Source organism: Onychomys torridus, chromosome 22 (assembly GCF_903995425.1).
Source record: "Onychomys torridus chromosome 22, mOncTor1.1, whole genome shotgun sequence".
In the NCBI taxonomy this organism is placed as follows: domain Eukaryota; kingdom Metazoa; phylum Chordata; class Mammalia; order Rodentia; family Cricetidae; genus Onychomys; species Onychomys torridus.
The window spans coordinates 3,024,788-3,046,576 of record NC_050464.1 but is presented as its reverse complement, the minus strand read 5'-3'; the positions used below and the strand labels follow the sequence as shown (position 1 = coordinate 3,046,576).

General features: G+C 46.0%; 1 protein-coding gene across 1 annotated transcript in view; it reads right to left on the bottom strand.

Moving 5' to 3' along the window:
- Ubl3 (ubiquitin like 3) overlaps positions 1–15,715 on the bottom strand; it is a 52,048-nt gene extending 36,333 nt beyond the window's left edge. The window contains exon 1 of the mRNA XM_036172235.1: positions 14,834–15,715. Within this exon, the coding sequence (XP_036028128.1) occupies positions 14,834–14,860 (27 nt within the window). The 5' untranslated portion in view covers positions 14,861–15,715. The remainder of the gene's footprint in view (positions 1–14,833) is intronic.
- Positions 15,716–21,789: the final 6,074 nt, after the last annotated feature.

Below are 21,789 nucleotides of genomic sequence, written 5' to 3'. Positions count from 1 at the left end.
AGGTATACCAGGATCCACAGGGTCTCAGGGAGGGGCCTTAGCCAGATTACCGATGTTCCACATTCTTTGCAACCCATGAGATTTTCACTCATGGGTCCTATTATCTGAATCTGCGTTTAACATTAAAAAAATACATGTAGCCTTTTTGTCTACTCTATCTGTGGGCCGCCCTCCCAGAGCCTTCACTACGAGCAGCAGCACTAACAACAGCAGACTAGGTCTATGTGCAGTGAAATGACCACATGCAGAAGACCCCGACGTAGAGCTTCCATTTCTGTGCTGGGTGAATGCTGTCTTTGCCGCTCTGGTTTCCTTCTCCCAGATAGGGCTTACCAGGTCGCGCAGCCCAGCCCTCGACTCTCAGTCCTCCTTGCTCAGATGCCAGTGCTGAGGTCAGGGTGGACAGCACCACACCCAGCCCGTATGCTGCCTTTCTGCCCATAGTAAATAGCTCAGTATACTCTTCCTGAGTCCTATCAAGTTTAAATCCTGGCTTCATCGGGCAGCAGCAAATTGCTCAAAAATCTCTTTTCAGCTTCCTTACCTGTAAAATAGGGCAATACTGATCTCAGAGAATTGTAGAGAACTTTTCCGATAGCATGTATAAATCCCTTAGACTAGTGCTGGCCTGCCTGCCCATCAGTACTTCCTCACTGAATTGTATTTAACTGCTGAAAGTGACATGAGACAAGGAGATGTAGGTAGGAAAAGGATCTATGATAAAAAGCTATGAAATGTTTGCCATTTCCTTAACCTACTAACAAGATATATATTTGATTACACCAGCTTCATCAGAGTCTCCCTTACTCCACTAAACTGACCACAGAGAACAATGGAATGCCTAGCCTGTGACACAGAAAACACACACACACACACACACACACACACACACACACACACACACACACACACACGTACTTTTTAAAAAAGTCACAGAAGTCCACTTACCTCATTATGAAGGTTAATTGTATAAATCACACTACTACCCTGTCCAACAAAATAGCCACCAACCAGCTACATGTTCCTATTTCTACTTTAACTAAATACAATCCTCCATTACACTAGCCAAACTAGAAATGCTCAACAGTCTCAGGCCACCAGTGACTAGCTTACTGCACAGAGCTACAGGGCTAGTCAACATTTAGAGCATTTACTGTGCTAGGTACTGATAAACCAGCCTGCCTCCATCTTAGCCCTGAAAGCCATCTTCTAATAAGGATAAACTAGGTTCATCCCTGTTTATGATTAAACCTGTTTTTCAAGGATTGGGCTATACCCTACCTGTAACCTTAACTACAAATGGTTTTGCACTGCCAGGAATGGCAATCATGTCTTTGTTTCAGAAAATTGTACTGACCATCTTGCAAACCTACCTTTGTTTCAGAAGGTTGTTATGACTACCTTGACAATCTGCTGCTATGACTACCTTATTACAACCACCTGGCAATCATCTTTTGTTTCAGGAAGAACTAACTTGTTACGCTTATGTTCTGCTCATGGAACCCCACCTATTTTGCCCACCAAATCCTCCATTTGGAAATCCCCGACTCCTGAGCTATAAAAGCCTTGTTTTCCACACATCCAATGCTGATGTCTCGAACCCCACCTTAGGGGAAAAGCAGCCCTTGTATAGTAATAAAAAAGCTTGCTTTAAAATTAATTGTTTGTTTTAATTAGTTTGGTCATGATAATTTGGGTTGGTGGTCTTTCTCCTCGAATCTTTGGGATTAACAGTACTGTGCTAGGTACAGAAAGATCAGCCATCTTCGTCCTTAAAGCATGCATGTCTGCTGGTGTGCAAACAGCAATTTTTACAATTGCTAGAATAGAGGTAGCAGTATTTATGAGAGCAACCGATTCTGTGGTTCCTACTTTGAATTCTAGACCAACGAGCAACATTCTCATCCTTTATCAACTCCTGAACCTGCCTTCTCTCTGCAGGCTGGACTTGGTTCATGCAGCCTTCCACAACAAGTGATATTGTGACTGCTCCCTACATATTCCTGAACCATCAGAACCAAAGATGTCAACATCTGAGCAGAATGTTAGTTCTGTCCCTCAGGTGCTTTATACCAAAGGGAAAAACCATCCTGCCATTCTGGTGTTTTTCTTGTCTCTCCGAGGAGACAGCTCCAAGGAGACAGCTTTGACCAACTGTCTCTGTTGGTTTACAGTTCCCAGCATGTGGCTTACTAAGTGACTGCTGCCTGGTCACACTACAGACAGCACGGAGGAGCTAACTGCAAAGGACAAGAGGCCCAGTTGAGGCAGTGTAGCCTAGAGGAGGAAAGAGAAGCAAAGGAAGAAAAGCAACCAGCAAAGGGCAAGATCTATGGACAAGCAGGGCGACTGCAAGACACGAGACAGGCCTGGAAGCCCAGTGCTGAAGCCTGAATGCTTCCTTGGCTGGGAGCCTGGTCCCATCAGCCAGCAAATGAAGACCAGCCACACCGTCAAGCAAAACAGCCAAATAAAAGAGGCTTTCAAAAAGCAAACCTGGAGAAAGGATGCATACAGTAACAGAAAGAAGTCTCCTGGAGGGTAAAGGTGGTAAGGACAGTGCAAGGGAACTGATTTCAGAGACCTGGAGGAAAGTAATTGGCTCTAACTACTGACAGGCTCTACCCAGCACAGTGGCATCTCAATATGTTTGCTGCCCAAATTAATGAGGAAGAAAGTGAGATCACTTTATATTAGCAATAGGCAAAGCCAGAAGCACAACTAAACTTTAAAGGACTGACAGAAGAAACAGTGAAGAAGATTGGCTATGAGGGACCAGTGACATACATCACACCTAACTTTCTACTGAAAACAACTACAACATGCTATGACCATACTGTCCCCGATAATCTAGCTCTTTGAAAATGGGGGGGGGGGGGGGGGGTGGGGGTGTAGGAGCAAGGGCATGAGAAGATGTCATCGTCTTCGGGCACTTGCCAATGACTAGGAAAGGCACCAGAGAGAGCTGAATCCATCCTTCTAACCCACAAAGACAAACCCTGGGTTTCTATACTATCAAAGTAGCCAGGAATTGAGGACCCCAGGTAAAAGCGACCATCTTTTTGCTATGCAAGCCTGGCGTCCACTCATTCTCTGTCCCTAAGGCACGTGCTGAATCACACATAACCCAGCTGAGAGTTGGGAAAGCAGGAAAAGGCTAAAGGAGCCAGTGGTGGTGGTGCGTGCCTTTAATCCCAGCACTTGAGAGACAGAGGCAGGCAGATGTCTCAGAGTTCAAGACCAGCCTGGTCTACAGAGTGAGTTCCAGGACAGCCAGGGACACACAGAGAAACTCTGTTTCGAACTGCCCCAACCCCCAAGAAAAGAAAGAGAGAGGGAGGGAGGGAAGGAGGGAGAAGGGGAGGAAGGAATGAAGAAAGAAAGAAAGAGAAAGGAAGGAAGAGAGGGCGGGAGGGAGGACGGGAGGGAGGGAGGGAGGGGAGGAAGGAAGGAAGGAAGGAAGGAAGGAAGGAAGGAAGGAAGGAAGGAAGGCAGGCTCTCATCTAGCCTCACTCACTATACTTGAAATCCAGAATTTACTAAGAAGAGGCATCTTGGTAGATGCCACACTTCAACTGAGACCTTAATAGGGCCACACACCAGAAGAGAAGATATCAGAATGAGATGAATTTGGCCACATGTCATATCTCAATCACAGATGTATGCACTTGAGAATGTGTCTCTAACTGCCAAGTGAGAATAGGAGAGCCTACCTGGAGAAATAGACTGTTATGCAGATCTATATTTTTTCATCATAATCCAAGGAAAAACAATCAGATAATTTAAAACAAGAGCATAGAAACATTTCATAACAGTGAGCAAGGCACCCAAGAAAACACGAGCCTAACATGAGAAACTGAACCTACAAGTACTTTAGGACTCCACATACAAAACTCGGTCACTGGGTACTGGAAAGAGAAGATAAATGAATCCCAAGACAGCCTGGCAGAAAATATCCAAAGGGACATGGGGTGGGGAGGGGACACCAAAGGAAACAGAGAAATGACCCAATACCCATTATAATCAAGTCTAAAAGGGAAGGAAGACACATACTTAATATAGGGTGCCTGTAAACCTGGCACTCAGTTGAGACAGGAGGATCATGGGTTTAAGACCAGCTAAAGCTGCACAGAAAGACTGTCTCAAAAACTAAAGGAGAGCACACACCAGGAAAATTTCCAAGTGACAAAAAGTAGCAAGCCCAAGGCAAACTCAGGGAAGGTGTCTACAAGCTGCACAAGAACTACCAGGAAAGGCTCTCCACAATCAGAAACCTGAGAACCAAAGACAAATAACCATCCCAAAGGCAGCAAAGAGAAACGCTAGCCACAAAGAGGCGAGAGGCACAAAGGCTGGCTTGAAGGCACAGTGAGGCCACGTGCACTGGGAACTACCTTGAGGGCACTCAAGCCACAGAACCTAAATTTAAAGATGAAAGACAATGCACATGCTTCCACACACATGGAGACTTCATTACCAGGAGACCTGTACACTAAAAGTACAGACTTTCTAAACAGCATTACTGCTACTACCATGGTTACTATTACTTCAACAACAACGATGTCTTTGGGTTTAAACTAGAATAAAGTGCTAAAGAGGAGTAGACTGGACTAAGATGTAGTAAAGCCCCTTCCATTTTCCTGGGACGGAAGGCTGTAACTTTACCCCAGGCCCAAGTCAGGCAAAGAGCCCGGTGACCTTCAGTGTAGGCAGTGCGGCCAGGAAGAGGACTGGTAACACACACTCAGGGCTGCGCAGAGTAAGTTCTACTCTCCCCAAAGGAAGTCAGAAACGGGAAGGACCGAGAGTGGGAGTGGGAAACCGACCCAGAGAAGGCACACAGTAGTTACCACACTTAACAGAGCCCACTGTGCGATATTCAAACTTCTTTCAAGTTGTAGAGGCCGAGGATGAAAGAGAAAAGATGGCAGAGGCTGTAAGCAGATGCTCCAATAGGAGAGTGGGACACCCGTGAATTCATTCTCAGCCAATGACCCGGCCTCACAGGCATAAGGCACGATTTGAGAGGACTGAAAGATCATACAGTCTGAACAATCCTGGAGACTGCAATGCACTTCTTCCAACAGATGGTGGGGGAGTCAATAGCAAGCTATAGGTATAGCCCTAGCATGCGCAGCCCTGAGTGTGACCCCAGACTCACAGAGCAAAGCAAGCAATGCAGATACAGCAGACTGGCATGATGAGTAGATCTGACTGAGGTGATATATATGGTACATCACACCTAGGTTCCAGAAACTGTGAGCACACAGGCCTCAACAACTGACCCATCTGTGAAGTCCTAGGACAAACTGGTGTGAATAACAAATCACAGGAGACAATCTTAAATGTTACATAACATATTTCTAGGTGACCTATGGGTCAACAGAAACACCGGAGTGGAAATCTTAGAGCATACTGAATTTTTTTTGAAATCTAAAAATGTTTTAAATTAAACGATAATAAAAAGAACATAGATTGAACCTGTGTGATCGAGCTAATTTGTATTTAGAAGGAGATTTCTTACATGAACAAATGTATGTACTGAAATGGGAGTGGCTGGTAATGATGACTGACTAAGAGCAGCATGTTAAATTGTGTTCAAGTGGAGGGAAAGAGCAAATAGAAACCAGCAGACAATACACTTTAAATTGCCTTCCTGAAATCACCAGGAGACACAAGTTACCAATAAGCAGATAGATCTGGAGAGCAGGGGTCATCAAAATGACATGGACACTAAAAATTCAAGGGAAGGTGGAATTCAGGTGAACGGTCAGAACCCCGAAAAAAGCAAAGTCTGACATGCTAAGAATGCAGAGTGCTGCATGTGCTGAAGAAACAGTACCCGCAATCTCCAGAGAAAACCCCCCAGATGGCCCTGCTACTGAATTCCTTGGAATATTTATGGAGGAAATAAAATCAATACCCACAAACTCATCCAAAAATCCAGAAACATTTCCCAGATCATCTGATAAGGTCAATATAACCTTGACCCTTAGATCTCCAAAAGATTTTTGTTTTTTAAACAAGAAATTAAAACTGCTAATCAACCATTTCCATGAACAAAACTGCAAGCATTTGATGTGAGGGAAGAGCTAGCATCCTAAAAACTGTGAGGCTGGAGATATGGTTCAGCAGTTAGGAGCACTTTGCTGTTCTTGCAGAGATCCAGGCTCCATCCCCAGCACCCACATGGTTGTTCGTAACTATCAGTACACCCAGTTCCAGGGGATCCAATGACGTCTTGTGACTTCTTCAGGTACCAGGCATGCATGTGGTGCACACATACACACAGACAACACATGCACACATAAATAAAGAAGCAATCCAAAAATAAAGTATTTTTTAAAAGAGAATGCAAGTAGGCATGGTGGTATACTGCAGCACTCAGAAGGCTGAACCAAGAGGATGGAGTTCCAGGCTAGCCTGGGCTATCCAGATACACTGGAAACCTGGTCTCAAAACAAAAACAAAGGGAAGAGAGAAGGCATAGTGAAATGGCCAGATTCATCTGGAAGGCTAGAATTTTGTTTAATTATGAAATTGGTACCCTCCCAATCTATGACTTCAATAACTACAATCCTAAGAACTTTAAGAACTACTCACAAGACAGGAGACATATTTGGGAACAGTACTTAAACTATGGCTTCCCACAGCTTTTAAATTCCTGCTGTGATCTGAGTAGGTCCTAAAGAGTCAGGCATTAGGAACTCCATCCCTATGCAGCATGGGGAATGGTGGGGACTTAGAAAAGGGATTAGGCCCTCTCCCCACTCCTCCCATTCTCCTCTTCTCCTTCAGCATGTATGTGTTCTCTAGACTACAGCAACAGGAAATGGAACAAAACGATGCTTGCGAATATACAGTTATATTCACAATATAACTGGCATCTATTAGATGTAAATGTCCAAATAACTGGCATCTATTAGAATCAGTTTTAAACTACAGTGTGGTTCTATTCTTATTTGTATGGATGATGTTTATAATATGTGCATGCATGACAAAAATGAGTATTTCAAAAGCAAACTTTGCTTTTCCATTAAAGAAAATTAAACATACTGCAAGAGCATTTTGTCTAGACGTAGTGAAGTGTTGCCTAAATTAAGCACCTAAATGAGATATAATGCCAAAATTCAACAGTTTTCTTCACCAGGAAGAACGTGTTTTTCCTCAAAAGCTAGTCAATACAAAAAGAAAATCCAGTCATGGACTATTGCCCAGAGAAGAGAGACCATTAGAAAATGCTAGTAGGTTTGACTCAGTCAACAGACAGTCCACTTGCAGATAAGCAGCTTCAGCATGAAGACAGAAGGAGAAAGCTCAGCAGAACTAGCTCAGCTCTTTACATATCAGCTTATACGCTACACACGAGACATTCCAACAGGCACCTGTACCGGAAGTTTTACCATGTAACAAACATGAAGCACAGTTTGGGAAGGAATCTGAGGCACCAGAAGGAAAATGTGCCCGAGGAACTCAGCAGTGACTGCCTGGGAAGGGGAGGCACAGAACGCCCATTTCGATGCCATCAGACCCAAATTCCCACCATGATTCAGTGCTGCAAGCTATGAGACCTCAAGTTTCTCGTCCTCTAAGAAGGTAGCAGGAGCTCTGCTGATAATCCCTCTCAAGTCTGGAGGACAGAGGAGGCCAGCAGAAAAGCAGCACTACAACTCCTTCTGTCCAAGTGGTTCCCACTTTGTGACACTGTCTCCCCAGCCTCCCTCCTCCCCCCTGCCATCTGAGCAGGAAGACCTTGTTACTAACTTCCTCCATTTCATGCCCAGTGACGGCCAATCCTGGTCCCTCCTAGTACTGAGTTTGAGTCCTCAGGCACAGACAGCCCAGGCCCCTCCCTGCTGTAGGAGACTCTGTAGAGTTCTATAAGCAGTGTCCTTGCTGTGAAAGCAAACCTTAAATGCTATCACTATACATGTATCCCTGGTGGTCTTTCCAGGTGGGCACCAACAATTTCTTCATGAGTGTCTCTGCAAATGATATGCTACCATGAAAAATACCAACTATCCACCCAGTAAACAGCAAGTACCCAACAAACTTAAGTTCTCTATGAGCTCGAAGGAAAACAATAGCTACAACCTCACCTTTAATTCATTTACCTAGCTCTTCACTACCAGGAATCTCACCTGTAGATCCAGCTTCTTGAGAAGCTGAGGCAGGAGGATCTTTGGAGTTGAGGAGTTTGAGGCTACCTTTAACAACATAACAGAGACTACTGGCTCAAATATATCTCCAAACATAGCCAAGAGCCAGTCAGTAAACTTCCCAATGTACAGACAACCAAAGACACAGTAAGATCATGAACTGAAGATATTACAGGACGTTTCCCTTTACTGAAGACAGACTCCTGAGCAACCTGCCCAGGCATCTTTTGTTCTTCCTTAATATGCATATTATAGAATGCTTAACTTTTACATCTACAGCAAATTATAATCAGCACCCACAAAAAGAGAAGGAAGGGTAAGCAGGCATACTGATTTCAGGAAAAATACATACCAAATACCAGCTAAAATGCCCAGGAAGCTTGGTCATTTACTACACTGGTTTCTGCACTATGCCATACAGTGCATAGACTTGCAACATGTATATGTCCATCCGTAAGTCAAACAACACATGTACTTTATGGAACTAAAACAAATTAAAAGAGTAAAATGCTTGAGTCACTTTATGTTTAACTATGTATGAATCTGTTTTGATCTTTGAACCACTAACAGTATTAGCACATTAATAAAAGTGCTGTTTCTGAACATGCCTCTCTAGTTCTTAAAACTGGCTTTCTAGCAGAAGAAGGTAAGTTTATTTTGACATTGATTTTTCTTCCATTATTTTTTTTTTATTTGTTCTGTGTTTTGAGACAAGGTCTCATAGACAGGCTGAGCTCAGACTTGTGATTGTCCTGCTTCAGCCTCCCTTTGGCTGGGATTATTGACATGTGGTTTAAAAAGCTGTCCTAAGGCAAAATGAAAACCCTAGCCCACAAAGAGGTGTAGATCCAGAGCAGGGCACATCACAAAGTCACAAGTTTCCATTCTATTATCAACTTAATGTATCTCAGAAGTTAGCTACCAAATGATATTGTTAATACAATTCCATTTTTCATGATGTTGGGAAACTAGTTTTGCCTTTTGCTTCTGCTGAGTCAAAATCCCCTGGAATTGTTTGCAGAGAAGGCCTTTCAACAGATGGGCAATATCTAAATGTACTCTTGGAATGTTCCCTCTACAGTACTAGATTCTTCAGCGCAGTAAGTACTTTCTCACTTGGGATTTAAAGTTTTGAAAGTAGAGCTTTGCCCATCATTTCAATCCTAAGTCAACAGCAGGTTCTATTAACTAGCTGCAGGAACAGATCAGTCGCAAAACCTCCGAGCAGTTGACTTCAAAGTGCTGTTCTCCGCCTCCTAGGCCCAGAATTCTCCCACCTTCCTCAGCAAACTCCATTCACGGTTAATCTAGACAGCAGAAAGGAAGAGGGGGAGCTTACCCACACTGTGGGGGCCAGAAGTCTACAAACAGCAAGGTCTAATCTTTTTACTCTCAGACCTTGACTGACTTGCCTCACTTCATTTTAAGGCAGTGATCCAAAGGGGGACAGAAAGCTTAGGGCCTCCTCACATTTGCATACAGAAGTTTGCAATTACAGTGTCTGCAGTACACTCAAGCAGAATTGACAGCCACCAAAACTCAGCTAGACGAGCTTGTGGCCCACGTTATGGTCTCAGCACTAAGACTGAGGCAGGAGGATTACCAGTGGGAAACCAGCCTGGGCAACATAGCCAGTACTTGACTCAAAAAGCCCAAGCAAGGGAAGTTAGACTAAGCATGTGACATCCTACTTTAACCAAGCAGCACCTCAAAACGATCGCACTGGGCTGTTTCAAAACACAACCTCCATGGACTGGGGAAAAATCCCCAATTCAGAATGACCCAAAGTGATGCCCAGGTTATTACGAATTGAAGTCACTTCACTTTCTTCTCCCAGAAGAAAGAAACTTGATAGCCAGGTGGTAGTGGTGCATACCTTTGATCCCAACACTTGGGAAGCAGAGGCAGGCTTCTGTGACTTGGAGGCAGCCTGGTCTACAGAGTGAGTTCCAGGAAAGCCAAGGATACAGAGAAACTGTCTCAAAAGAACCAAAAACCAAAAAATAAAATTAAGAAAGGAAACCTGAAAACCAAAGCACATATGTGCTCTACACTGGGACGAGCAGAGCCAGCACCGCTTATCACTAATACAAGGACATACGAGCTTTAACATTTAACAGCGTGCTTTCCATTCAATATGCTCATCAAAGAGGACAACATAAACTTCCCATCTACTAGCAGGGGTGGAACACTTTGATTTTTCTCTAAGTAACAAACTGTACCACTTCATGAGTCAAAGGTTTTGTTGTTGTTTTTTTTTTTTTAAAGATTTATTTATTATGTATATAGTGTTCTATCTGCATGTACACCCAAAGACCAGAAGAGGGCACCAGATCTCATTACAGGTGGTTGTAAGCTACCATGTGGTTGCTGGGAATTGAACTCAGGACCTCTGGAAGAATAGCCAGTGCTCTTAACCTCTGAGCCATCTCTCCAGCCCAAGAATCAAAGTTTTAAAACACCAATTCTGATTTAGAAATCATGGAAAACGCAACAAATCTAAGACACCTGTCCCCACACCTGACCATCAACAAAAGCACCGAAGAAAATATTTCAGAGAGAAAGGAAAGTCTGCCTGGACCTAGAGTGATCCATTTCAGCTCAAAAAACTGGGAATCACAGTCAAGTACACCAACCGGAGGGAGGACCACTCAACAGCGGCTGCTTACTGGGCTATCACCAAGTCCCACAGACTGGCAAGCCGTACTCACTCAACTCCTGAGCTGGAAGGGCTCTTCCGACCTCAACTGGAAACTGCACAAGGCAGGCGATGAAAACGAAAAAGGAACTGGAGGCAAGGAGGGAGTCTGGCATTTGATCTCAGATACCTTCCCATGGCCAGTTCTGTTCTTGGGATCTCATTCTGGGCTTGGCCCTCCTCCAGCGTCATTTCACTGTAACTTAGGAAACTGATCAAAGTTCACATTGAACGACAATTTATTTTACTTAATTCCTGCCCACTAGAGGGCTCCAAAAATATTTCTTTCATGAAGAGAAGAAATCAAGCGAGCATTACCATTAGAATATTCTACTAAACATATGAAACATCCTGACAAAACTGCCAAGGTGTCTTTTGTCCCCGACTACAGTCTATTGATGGTAACTGTTCAGCAACCCAACAAGCAGTTAGATAACAGCCCGAGGCCACTGTCCTCATACAACTTCCTTTGCAGGTAGTCTCTGTTTCTTTCCGGTTTTGAGGCAGGTTTCACTATGTAGCCCTTGCTGGCCTAAAACTTACTATGCAGACCAGGCTGTCCTTGAACTCATAGGTTCTGCCTCCACCTCCAGAGCAATGGATTAAAGGCGTGCGCTGCCACACCCAGCTCACAGGTGGTTTGCAGACAGTTTTTGATGTAATAGATATCCTAAAGTCATACAGTCCAACTCTAGTCCAAAGTCCTAAGGGGTTTCCCAAGTGAACAAACAGTTTTATGAATACATACACATGTGCTGAGACCTTTCCCGGTCCAGAGTGAGGCCAACACCTTCGCCTGCTTTCCTCCCCATCCCTGTCTTCACAGTACGTACGTGTCTTTTTGAAGAGCAGCTCACAGGTCACTACACAAATATAAACAATGGCTAATGCCAAGGAAGACAACAAACTGGAACTCAGTTTTTAAAAACATAAAGGGGATCACCATTTAAATATGATGTATTATAATGAAATTCTGTGCCAGTATTTTCAGCAGGTTGCTACACTGAGATATTAGTAAATGTACTTCCAACTCTATCATTATTAACAAGAAAAAAATCAGCATGTCCTGAATATGTATATTTCCTGTATATAGAAACACTTATGCTTCTAGAATGTGCACACACAGGCAGTGTGTGTGTGTGTGTGTGTGTGTGTGTGTGTGTGTGTGTGTAGTGATAAGAAGGCTCCTTGCAAAAGGCTCCTGGCAAATTATTTTATAGACGGCGCAACAAATCCACTCATTACAGGGCACGTTCTAAATTTGGATTATAAAAAAAATGTTTTTTTATAGTAAAACAAGAATGTACTTAATCGTTAAAAGTAAATTTTAAATGAGACTTCTATTTACAAAACTAAAACTGGTGTTAAAACACAGGTTGCAAAATGAGTCACAATGGTAGCCATAAGAAGACTTTACCCACATGTCAAGTGATTTAGCAATTATCATCCGTCTGGAAGGAATCACCGCAGATGAAACAGAGCAGGGGTTCTAACATCATGCTCTACCCCACCTCCTGATGTTCCTAGGGCTGACAAGCACCATTAAGATGTAAAGGAACAGTAGAGCATTTGTGTCTAAACAGCAGAGAGGAGCTGTCAACACTTGAAAGGTTCACATCACAACACCTAACAGGAAGGGGATTCTGCACTCACAAGTTCAAGTTCAGAGGTCTGTGACAGCTTGTATCCTAATCAATTTAGAGTCAGGCTGCAAGGAAATGTTACCTTGTGGGCACATGGATGGGAGTGAAGAGATGGCTTTCAGATTAAAAGGTGGTAACATCCTCACTGTAAGTCAAGGACGCAAACTCAAACTGTCAATTACTAGTACGAGGAGTTTAACTATGAAACATTAAATCAACAACTTCAAGCCAGTATTCAATATATTATAAGTATTTTTTTTAAGTTGGGGAGTCTAGGAACTTATCAAACAAAGACACGTCTGAACGAAAACTAAACTGAAGTAATGGAAAATGGAGGTTTAAAAGGTTTTCACAAACAATCATATCCTCCAGCAAGATGAAGATGAGCTACAAAACCCACTTGGAGCTTGAAGTCTGCACAGCATCAGGCTACCTCTGAAGAGCATCATCAGGCATTCTATGTTTATTACATAATACTGCTGTGCCCTTGCATATCACCTTTAATCAGGGATCTCAAAGCACCACTGAGTCATCAGGGCCAGAGCACACAATCTCAAACAGACAAGTAGTCATAGTTTGTAATTGCAGCTATTAATAAAACCTTGCCCCTACTTCAGTCCCCCAGCCCCAACACAGCTTCCAATCTTCAGAGAAGACACCCCCAATCACCTCAGTGTGTGGCTGATGCTGTACGCCCGCCCCACTTTTCCTTTCTCACTGGGCCAAAAGAAAGTAGTGGCCCTGTTTTAATGACACAAACCTATTCCATTACAACTTCTCTGGCAGAATAAATGGCACTCAGGTGGTGTAGCCCACACTGTGCTGATGATGTAAAATGGAAGCTTTACAAAGAGCAAATCTTTGCCGGAGGCTATGAGCCCACAGATGACTCTTCAAACGGGAAATAGCACTTGCTGTTCTGTGTAGAGACAGACCTCTCTAGGCAACTTTGAGAATAGTGTAAAGGGAACCATGGCAGCCACTTCGCAGGCAAGAGGCCATTCCCTCTGTGCCCATCAAGAAGGAACAACCAAAGGACTGAGCCGGAGTTTAAAGACTCCGGAAGCAAAGGCTGTGTGCGGTGTGACCGCCCAGGAGACAGACCCAGTAGTTCCTTTGCATTTGAATAGGTTATTAAGTGGAAAATCAAACAAACAAAATGTCTTTAAGCCAAGGTCAAAATACAGTTTAAGGGTCATTTTTCTTTTACAGATGTAAAAGTGGTCCCCTCCATAGAAATATTTGACATTTTAAAAATGTAATCATTAGCAAAGTTCAATTCTGGCTTTGCACTGTAATACACATACATTCAAATGTCAACTTGACATAAGTGGGCATGATTACATTCACTTCAATTCTTTCATAAACAGGATTACTCATCTCCCTGTCTGCCCTCGGGACTGCAAAGTGTCGTTTCACACTCCCACAAACCCACCCCTCAGCACGGTAAGGCTACAAAGTAACTGTCCGTCAACACACTCACAACCCTAACCTTCGGAAACCGAAGGGAAGAGCCTCAATAAACCAGAGCGCTTTTTGTCTCCAGTTCTCGACGCCCAGTGATCCAGCTCAATTAAGCATGCTTCACTGGCTTAAACAAACAAACAAAAACCTAAAATGCAATCCTGCTAAATGTCTGTTTCCAAGAAACGTCGGAATATCTAGAAAAGGAAGGATCTCTTATGCGATCAGCCTAGAGTCGAAAAACATCCTTAATAGCTTGGGTTGTCACAGCTGCTCAGCTAGACCTTTCGAAGGGCTCGCAGCAAGACTTTCCAAAGAGGTGCGCCTCTGTCCCTGAGACCTATCAGGAGTGCACCTACTGCCTGAATGATTCTGTCTGTCAGCGAGCGAGATCTCCTCTCCTGCCCTAGGCATCCAGCAGGGCGCCGGTCCCCGGCTCTGCCCACACTGCCCCTGACGTTTTCCCCGAAGCGTTTAAACCCAAGCCTTCAGAGCCTTCCAGCAATCGGGGAGGAATTTCCTCCGCTTCCAGCTGCATTTCCCTGCCTCCGGCCACTTAGAAAACACAAACGAGCCAGTGACTCCCGGTGGTTTAAAAAAAAAAAAAAAGAAAGAAAGAAAAGAAAAAGAAAGGAAAAAAAACAGCAGCAAAACCACACCAAAAACCAGCGCTTCCTAAAAAAGGGGGGGAGGGAGCAGAAGTGACAACTTCCCCAAAGCCAAGCGGGGTGGCTTTGACATCAGTGCCCCCCATTTCACCCCCTCCCCCGGCCCCAGAAACCTTCTCCCCGACGCCGGCGCCGTTTTCGGGTTAAATCAGATTGGAAACCACAATGCAATCCGAACGTCAGAACTTATCGTTCACTTACCATATCCGCCGGGACATGACTGGACATCTTGCCTTTTGAGAGTGGGCCAGAGGTTTACGCAGGAAAAACAAAACAGAAAAGACAGGGGCCGAAGTGCTGGGGCTACGGGAAATGGAAAACCTTCACAGTTCAGATCGGTTCCCGGCTGAGCTTTTCCAAAAAGGAAAACAACAGAAAACCAAACAAAACAAGTAGAAGTTCCGTGGGAGCCCAGGAGGTTCTGCGGCGAGAGGCGCGGGGGAGCCGGTCGTCAGCGGCAGTGGCAGCGCCAGGACCCGCCGCGCCAGGTGGACGGAGCCGAGTGACACACGGACATGGAGCGGGGTGGGAGGGGGTTAAATGCGCCGTCCTCCTTGCCGGGCCCAGGCGGTGATTCACACGCGCTCGCGACTCAGGTCCTCATTAAAGCCCCGGCGACCAAGTGTGCAGATAACTATGTGGCTACACATCGAGCGCGGGGCTGAGGGCGGCCCGGGCCGCCGAGAGGCTCAGCGCGCGCCGCGGGGCCGCACAGCCGGGCCGCGCGCAGCCGCGCTCAAGGGCATCGACTTCGCCGGCAGCCGAGCCGAGCCGAGCCGAACCGGGCCGAGCCGAGCCGAACCGGGCCGAGCCGAGCCGAGCGCAGCGCCGGAGGGGCTCAGGCCGCGGGCGCCTCGGCGCAGCCGCGCGGGTCGGGCTGCATCGCGTCCGGGCTCCCGCCGCCTCCGCTTTGCTGCCTTCCGCGGCGTCTTCCGGGGGCTCCTCCCTCAGCTAGGGAACAGCTCCCCCTCAGAGCCCTGACTCCCCGCCTCCTCCGCCACTTCTCAATCCCACACGCCCCGGCCGCCTCCTGTCATCGCCTCAGCCCAACATGGCGGCGGTGGCGGCAGCCCGAGCCCAAGAGCCGACTTGGGAATAGCGCCCCCTCCCCGCCCCCGTGCGCGCTCGTGCCCTTCGTCACAACGGAGCCCTCCCCGAGCATCATGGGAAATGTAGTTCGCGCAGGTGAGGGGACGGGGTCGCGAGGGCGTCCTCGCTGGCATCGATGCCACGCCCACGCATAGCAACAGTTGCTAGGATAGGAGAGCTCCCTTGTTTCGCCTCAGCTGGGCCGCTCTGCCCAGGAGTTAGCCCCTACCATTGTCCTGAAATGCTATGATCATGCGGGTTGTTGGAGGAAAACAATTTGCACGGAGAGATTCCCTCGAGCACGACGTAGACACAGTTAAAATGGGACACACCTTGGTGCAGGAGCAAGGGTTTAAATTATTGCAAGTTCTCCACATTCTGCAATCTCAAATCATTTTGAGCGAGTTCATCTTTAGGTCTCCTCAACATGACAGTCTGAAGATCTGAAGCAATCATTGATTTCCGATAAGGCCGTGGAAGTTCAACCGAAACAAGGCTCTCATGAAGCAGAGGCAGTGTTTGAACACATTTCCTGAAGACCCAGGGCCATAAAGCTACTGTCTGCTTAATCGAAATAACTAGAAACTCTATTAGGCACAGCAGTGCTATCGTGCTAGATCTGTAGCGGAGACTACATGTGGATTCACCCACTTGCCAGCCTAGCCCCTGTCTAGCCCGGTGATGTAATCGTCTTATGACAATTTAAACAGCATCATATAATGCTGATGTTGGAAGATTTAGGTGAAAAATATGTCTACCACGGAGAAAGGATTAGAATACAGAAACCACAGGTATCCGGTTGATCCTTATTCATATCTCAGGCCTTGTGGAAGGGCAGTCTCGGCATGATACCACCTCTCCCACCTACAGCCGTGTGACCTCACCGGTGAAGCAGCCTTGCCTACCTTCCAGGGCTAAGGTCTGAGTGTTGCTGAAGATGAGTTCATGCATGGCGCATCGGTCATTTTGTAAATAACAACACATCCTCTGACGTGAACTGTTGCTACTCATCCGCTCTCTCAGCAGACAAACGTAGCTAGCACTCTCTGGCCACTGAGAGTTCACACATGAGCTGTATCGTCTCTGTCCGCAGGGAGATCTTTGTCTAGAAGCCTGTGTCATCCTCCATAACCATCTCCTCAGTCAGGTTTTTCCTCATCGCATGGGAACTCACAGGACACTTGAGAGAACCTACCGTCACTTGAGTGGCCTGGCTGAAGAAATTCCATGCACTCCTAGGGGCCATTATCACGGGAATACAGACCCAGTGAGGCTTCCATACTCTCGCTATTTCAGCATCTGGATTCCACGATTTGCCACAGCCTCTGTTACTGTGGTTTCTCTTTCTCTGTGTTTAATGACCACAAGACCCTTCTCCACCATCAGCCCTCCTAGAAGTCGGGACGATTGAAAACCTTCAATCTACCAACAGATTCTGAAAGAATACTGGATTACCATTTAAAGACACTCCCCAGTGTTAATTCCCCACACCACACCTATGTTCTTTGTAGTTTCCCTACCATGGCTCTGCCAGACCTAAGTGCTTTTGAAAGGCAAGAGGCAGACCATGGCAGGAGGAAGCAAGCTGTCCACCAGCCCTGCTCCAGGGATGAAATGACCCCAACTTTGAGGCCACGCCCTTGACATTTCTGCTATAGGATACTGTTCGCCACTGCCCCTGCTCTACAAGGCCATATCTTTCAAAAGTGAACTCATTGAGCCTGGTTGCATTTCTAATAAGACAGGCTGAGATATTATTTTCAACAAAACTCATTGGAACCTTTCTCAGACGTAATTAAGGCATGAAGGAGCATTGTGGAACACATACAGACTTTTCCGCTGTGCTGTCTTTACTGTTGGCTTCCAGGCTCTAGAGAGTGGAGGCAGAGGCTACGGAGAGGAGCCTGGGGACGGTAACATCTGACACCGTCTGTGTGCAGAGAAGCTATTGTCAGCATCACTCGGGAGGAAGTGAGTGACACAGCATTTTTTGATATGGAAAAGCTAACCTCGCAAGAAATCAAAGAGCTAACTCTGCCACAAACGAGTTGTGTGGCCTTTGCTGATCTGCTATGCCTCCCCAAACCTCTTCCGGGAGCCTCATCTGAATCTCCAAGGGCCCTTCCAAGTCTTTGTGATGACACTGTGGTGGCCTATCAAAAATAGCTCCCTCAAGTTTGTAGAGGTGAAAGGGTTTTCTGTAGGGGCACGGGGATGAAGAAACGTTAGAAAAGGAGGTTATGGCAATGGTCACAGCTGGGTATGGTGATAGATGCCTGTAATCCCAGCACTTCAGAGGCCGAGGCAAGAGGATTGCCAGGAGTTGGAGGCCAGACTGGGCTGCACATTACTACCAGGGCAAGTAGAGTTACATAACAAGACCCCTGTCTCAAACAAAACAAAACAAAACAAAAACAAAAATTTGCAAAATTGTGAACATTCTAGAAACCACTGAATTGGGCACTTTAGAAGTTCTTTTTAAAGCTTTTAGATTTTATTTGTGTGTGTGCGTGTGTGCGTCAGCACATGAGCTTGCACGCTTGAGCAGCCAGTGTTCTTAACCACTGAGATACCTCTGTAGCTCTGGAAGGTTTTTGTTTTCTTTTCTGTTTTGTTGTTTGATTGAGACAGAGTTTCTCTGTGTAACCCTGGCTGTCCTGGAACTTGCTCTGTAGGCCAGGATGGCTTTAAAGTTAGTTTTTATATTTTTGGTTGTGAGCCTACCCTTTAACGGCTGAGCCATCTCTCCAGGCCTAACGTTAGTTTTTAATATCAGAAAAATACACATAAATAAAAGCGACCATCGTCACCTTTTCAGTCGTACGACTCTGTGACATGAAGTCCATTCACTTGTGGAAGAATCACCCTCACTGGCCCTCTACTCATCTCTTGTCTTTGTGCTCATTAAACAGTAACTCCCCTGCCCCGCTCCCTACTCTCTGTTTAGACAACTGTTTTTCACTCTGTTCAGTACCCCATGGGAAGGGAAAGAGCATCGTATTCTTGTGAATGACCTCTTTCCTTTGGCATGATATCTTCAAGGTCCATCCATGCTGTAGCCTGTGAAAATTTCCCCTTCATTTTTAAGGCTAAGCTATACTCCATGGTATGCATGTCTATGGACAGACCCTCTCACTATTGAGAGCCGGCTGGATTTAACAATATCTCAATAAAGCAGTGTCCACAGAGTCCACCCTAGCTGCCATGGGAAGGGTCTAAAGCAATTCTCGTCTCAGAGTCATGCTTTGTTTTCCAAAGGAAACTGGATGAAAGTGAGGCTGGAGAGTAGGGTGGAGGATGAGCTCCCGAAGGCCTTCCGAGCAGGCTGCAGAATTAGCATAGGAGAAAAACCTGCTAAGGCAGACTAGAAATGGCAGGAGCCACTGGTACAGTCACAGAGACACTCCAGGGTTGTCTGAAGGTGACCTGTGGCTCATGGTACACTAAGCTGCACACCCCTGGGTGGAGATATAAGATCACTAACTAGACATGTGATGCATGAAGCAATACATAGAGCTAGGTGAACAGAGCGTGCATGGAAAAGCCTGCACTATGCAAATGGCCCCCAAAGCCTCTGCTGTGTGACACAAAAGCTCTAACTCATCAGTGCAGCTGCCGTGTTTCTAAATGTCTCTGCTCTGACCTGATTCATGCTTTGCCATGGTCCTAAGGATCCACCCCAGCTTCCACTACCATCAGTTTATCTCTCTGGCTACTTCCTTGTTCTGTGACACAAAGGCCTAGAACCCTTCTGGACATGCCCACCAGACCCAGATAGCCACCTGGATCTAAAAAAGGACTTGACTTATACTGAGACGGGTCAGTCAGGAAAGCATTCATGGGACTTGAGTTAGAACACCAATACTCACATAAAAAAGCCGAGTGCTTATGGAACCCTAGGGCAGGGGGAGGAAGACAGTCAGATCCCCTAGCCTGCCTCTGCAGCCAATGAATGACCACTGGACTCAGATTGCATCTCAAAAGCTAAGGATAAGCTGGGTGGTGGTGGCGCACACCTTTAATCCCAGCGCTTGGGAGGCAGAGACAGGCAGATCTCTGTAAGTTCGAGGCCAGCCTGGGCTACCAAGTGAGTTCCAGGTAAGGCGCAAAGCAACACAGAGAAACCCTGTCTCAAAAACAAAAACAAAACAAAACAAAACAAAAAGCTAAGGATAAGGAGCCAGCTCAGTGTAGAAAGGCATTTTCCACAAAGCCGGAGGACCTGAGTTCAGATCCTCAGAACCTGTGGAAAAGCCAAATACGGTCATTTAAGGGTCTGTAGGAGACTCAGTAGAAGCTTGGAAGCTCACTAGCCAGCTAGCCTGGGTTATACAAACTGGAAGAGATCATCTAAATCAGTGGTTCTCAACCTTCCTGATGTTGCGACCCTTTAATACAGCCCCTCACGCTGTGGTGACCCCCAAACATAAAATTATTTTCATTGCTACTTCATCACTGTAATTTTGTTACTATTATGACTTGTTAATATCTGTATTTCCTGATGGCCTCAGGTGACCCCAGTGAAAAGGTCATTAGACCCACAAAAGGGTCACAATCCACAGCTTGAGAACTGTTGGTCTAGAACAAGTGGAAAGATGAACTCTGGCTAGGAAAGATCTGATTGCCACACGCAGGCCAGGGCATGGGGACACCAGCGTCACAAGAATATGCATATACACTCATATACTCTCACATCACACATGCTCACATATACAAAAGACACATGCACACACACACACACACACACACACACACACACACTGTTCATATCACATACATGAACACAAACTCTCGAGTCACACATGGGCACACACACATACACACTCATACATTTTCACACCACACACATACAGACACAGATGCACACACATATACACTCACAACACACACACACACACAAATTAAATTTGAAAAAAAAAATGTGGAGAGTGATTAAGGAAAGCCCCTGATGTTGCCCTGTGGCTTCCACATACATGTGCTTACATACACAAATAAAAAACAGAAAATTAAGGGGGAAAACCTATGTCCTTCTGTGAGGTATTTCTTCATGTGGTCACCTCACTATGTCTTTTACAAAATGATCAGGCAGTAGGTCAATGTCACAAGAGGCAGAGAAAGGCTTTCTCGGTGCCCAGAGGTGAGAGGACCCAGTGGACATGCCATATACCATGGGGTTCAGAGGTCTGGGCCACCTCCGTCTGAGTCTGCTCTAGGTGATCCAATCTACAGGTGCCCAGAACCTAGGCACAGACCAAGATTTTCCAGTGAAGAGCACCTGGGACCAGAGAGGTCTCTCGTCATGCCTAACGTTCTTAAGTCTCCTCATTGACTCAACTAGCATAAGAGTCACTTCAGATATTCAACTGTAAAATCATCCCATGCTTATGCAATGACCTAAGATGAAAGATTCTCTATGGGTGTGGAAGCCTCTTTCCACGCTAGTATGAAAACCCAGCTTATCAGGACAGTCCCCATTGCACTCCAGACCTTTGGATATCTCCCATCCCTCCCAGAGACTAACTCCCAAGAGACTAACACCTGAGTCACCATCCCTCCTGATTTGCCTCTTTCCTCCAGCCTTTCCTAACCCCTGTGCAACCCCAACTCCCAGCGGCCACTGGGGTCAGGGGGCACTTCCGCCACTGCCTTGCTTGCACCCCTTGCCCTTGAGTCTTGGCACAGACATCCTCTCCTGACCAGCCCATCTGTTCACCTGTCCTCCTCATGCCTGAATGCCACGTACCTCAAGGGTTCTCGGCCTTGCTCCCTTGTGCTTTCACGTGCCCACCTTATTCCTACAGGGGTGTCCATGCCCTCATGACATTGTGTTTTCATTTTCACCTCATCTGTAACTCTTACTGGACTCTAGTAAAGGAGGGCGAGGAACATCTTGGGTCAGGGACTTGGTTGGTGTCAGGGAGGAGTCCACATCTTGTCAGATACAGTGAGGAGGGAGAGCAAAGAAAGTGGGACATGGTTCTCCTCGGACCACTGAGGTACGGCCACGGCTACCTTTACAAGCACGTTATGGTTTAAACTGGGTGGCCCAAGAACCCAGCCAGGGACAC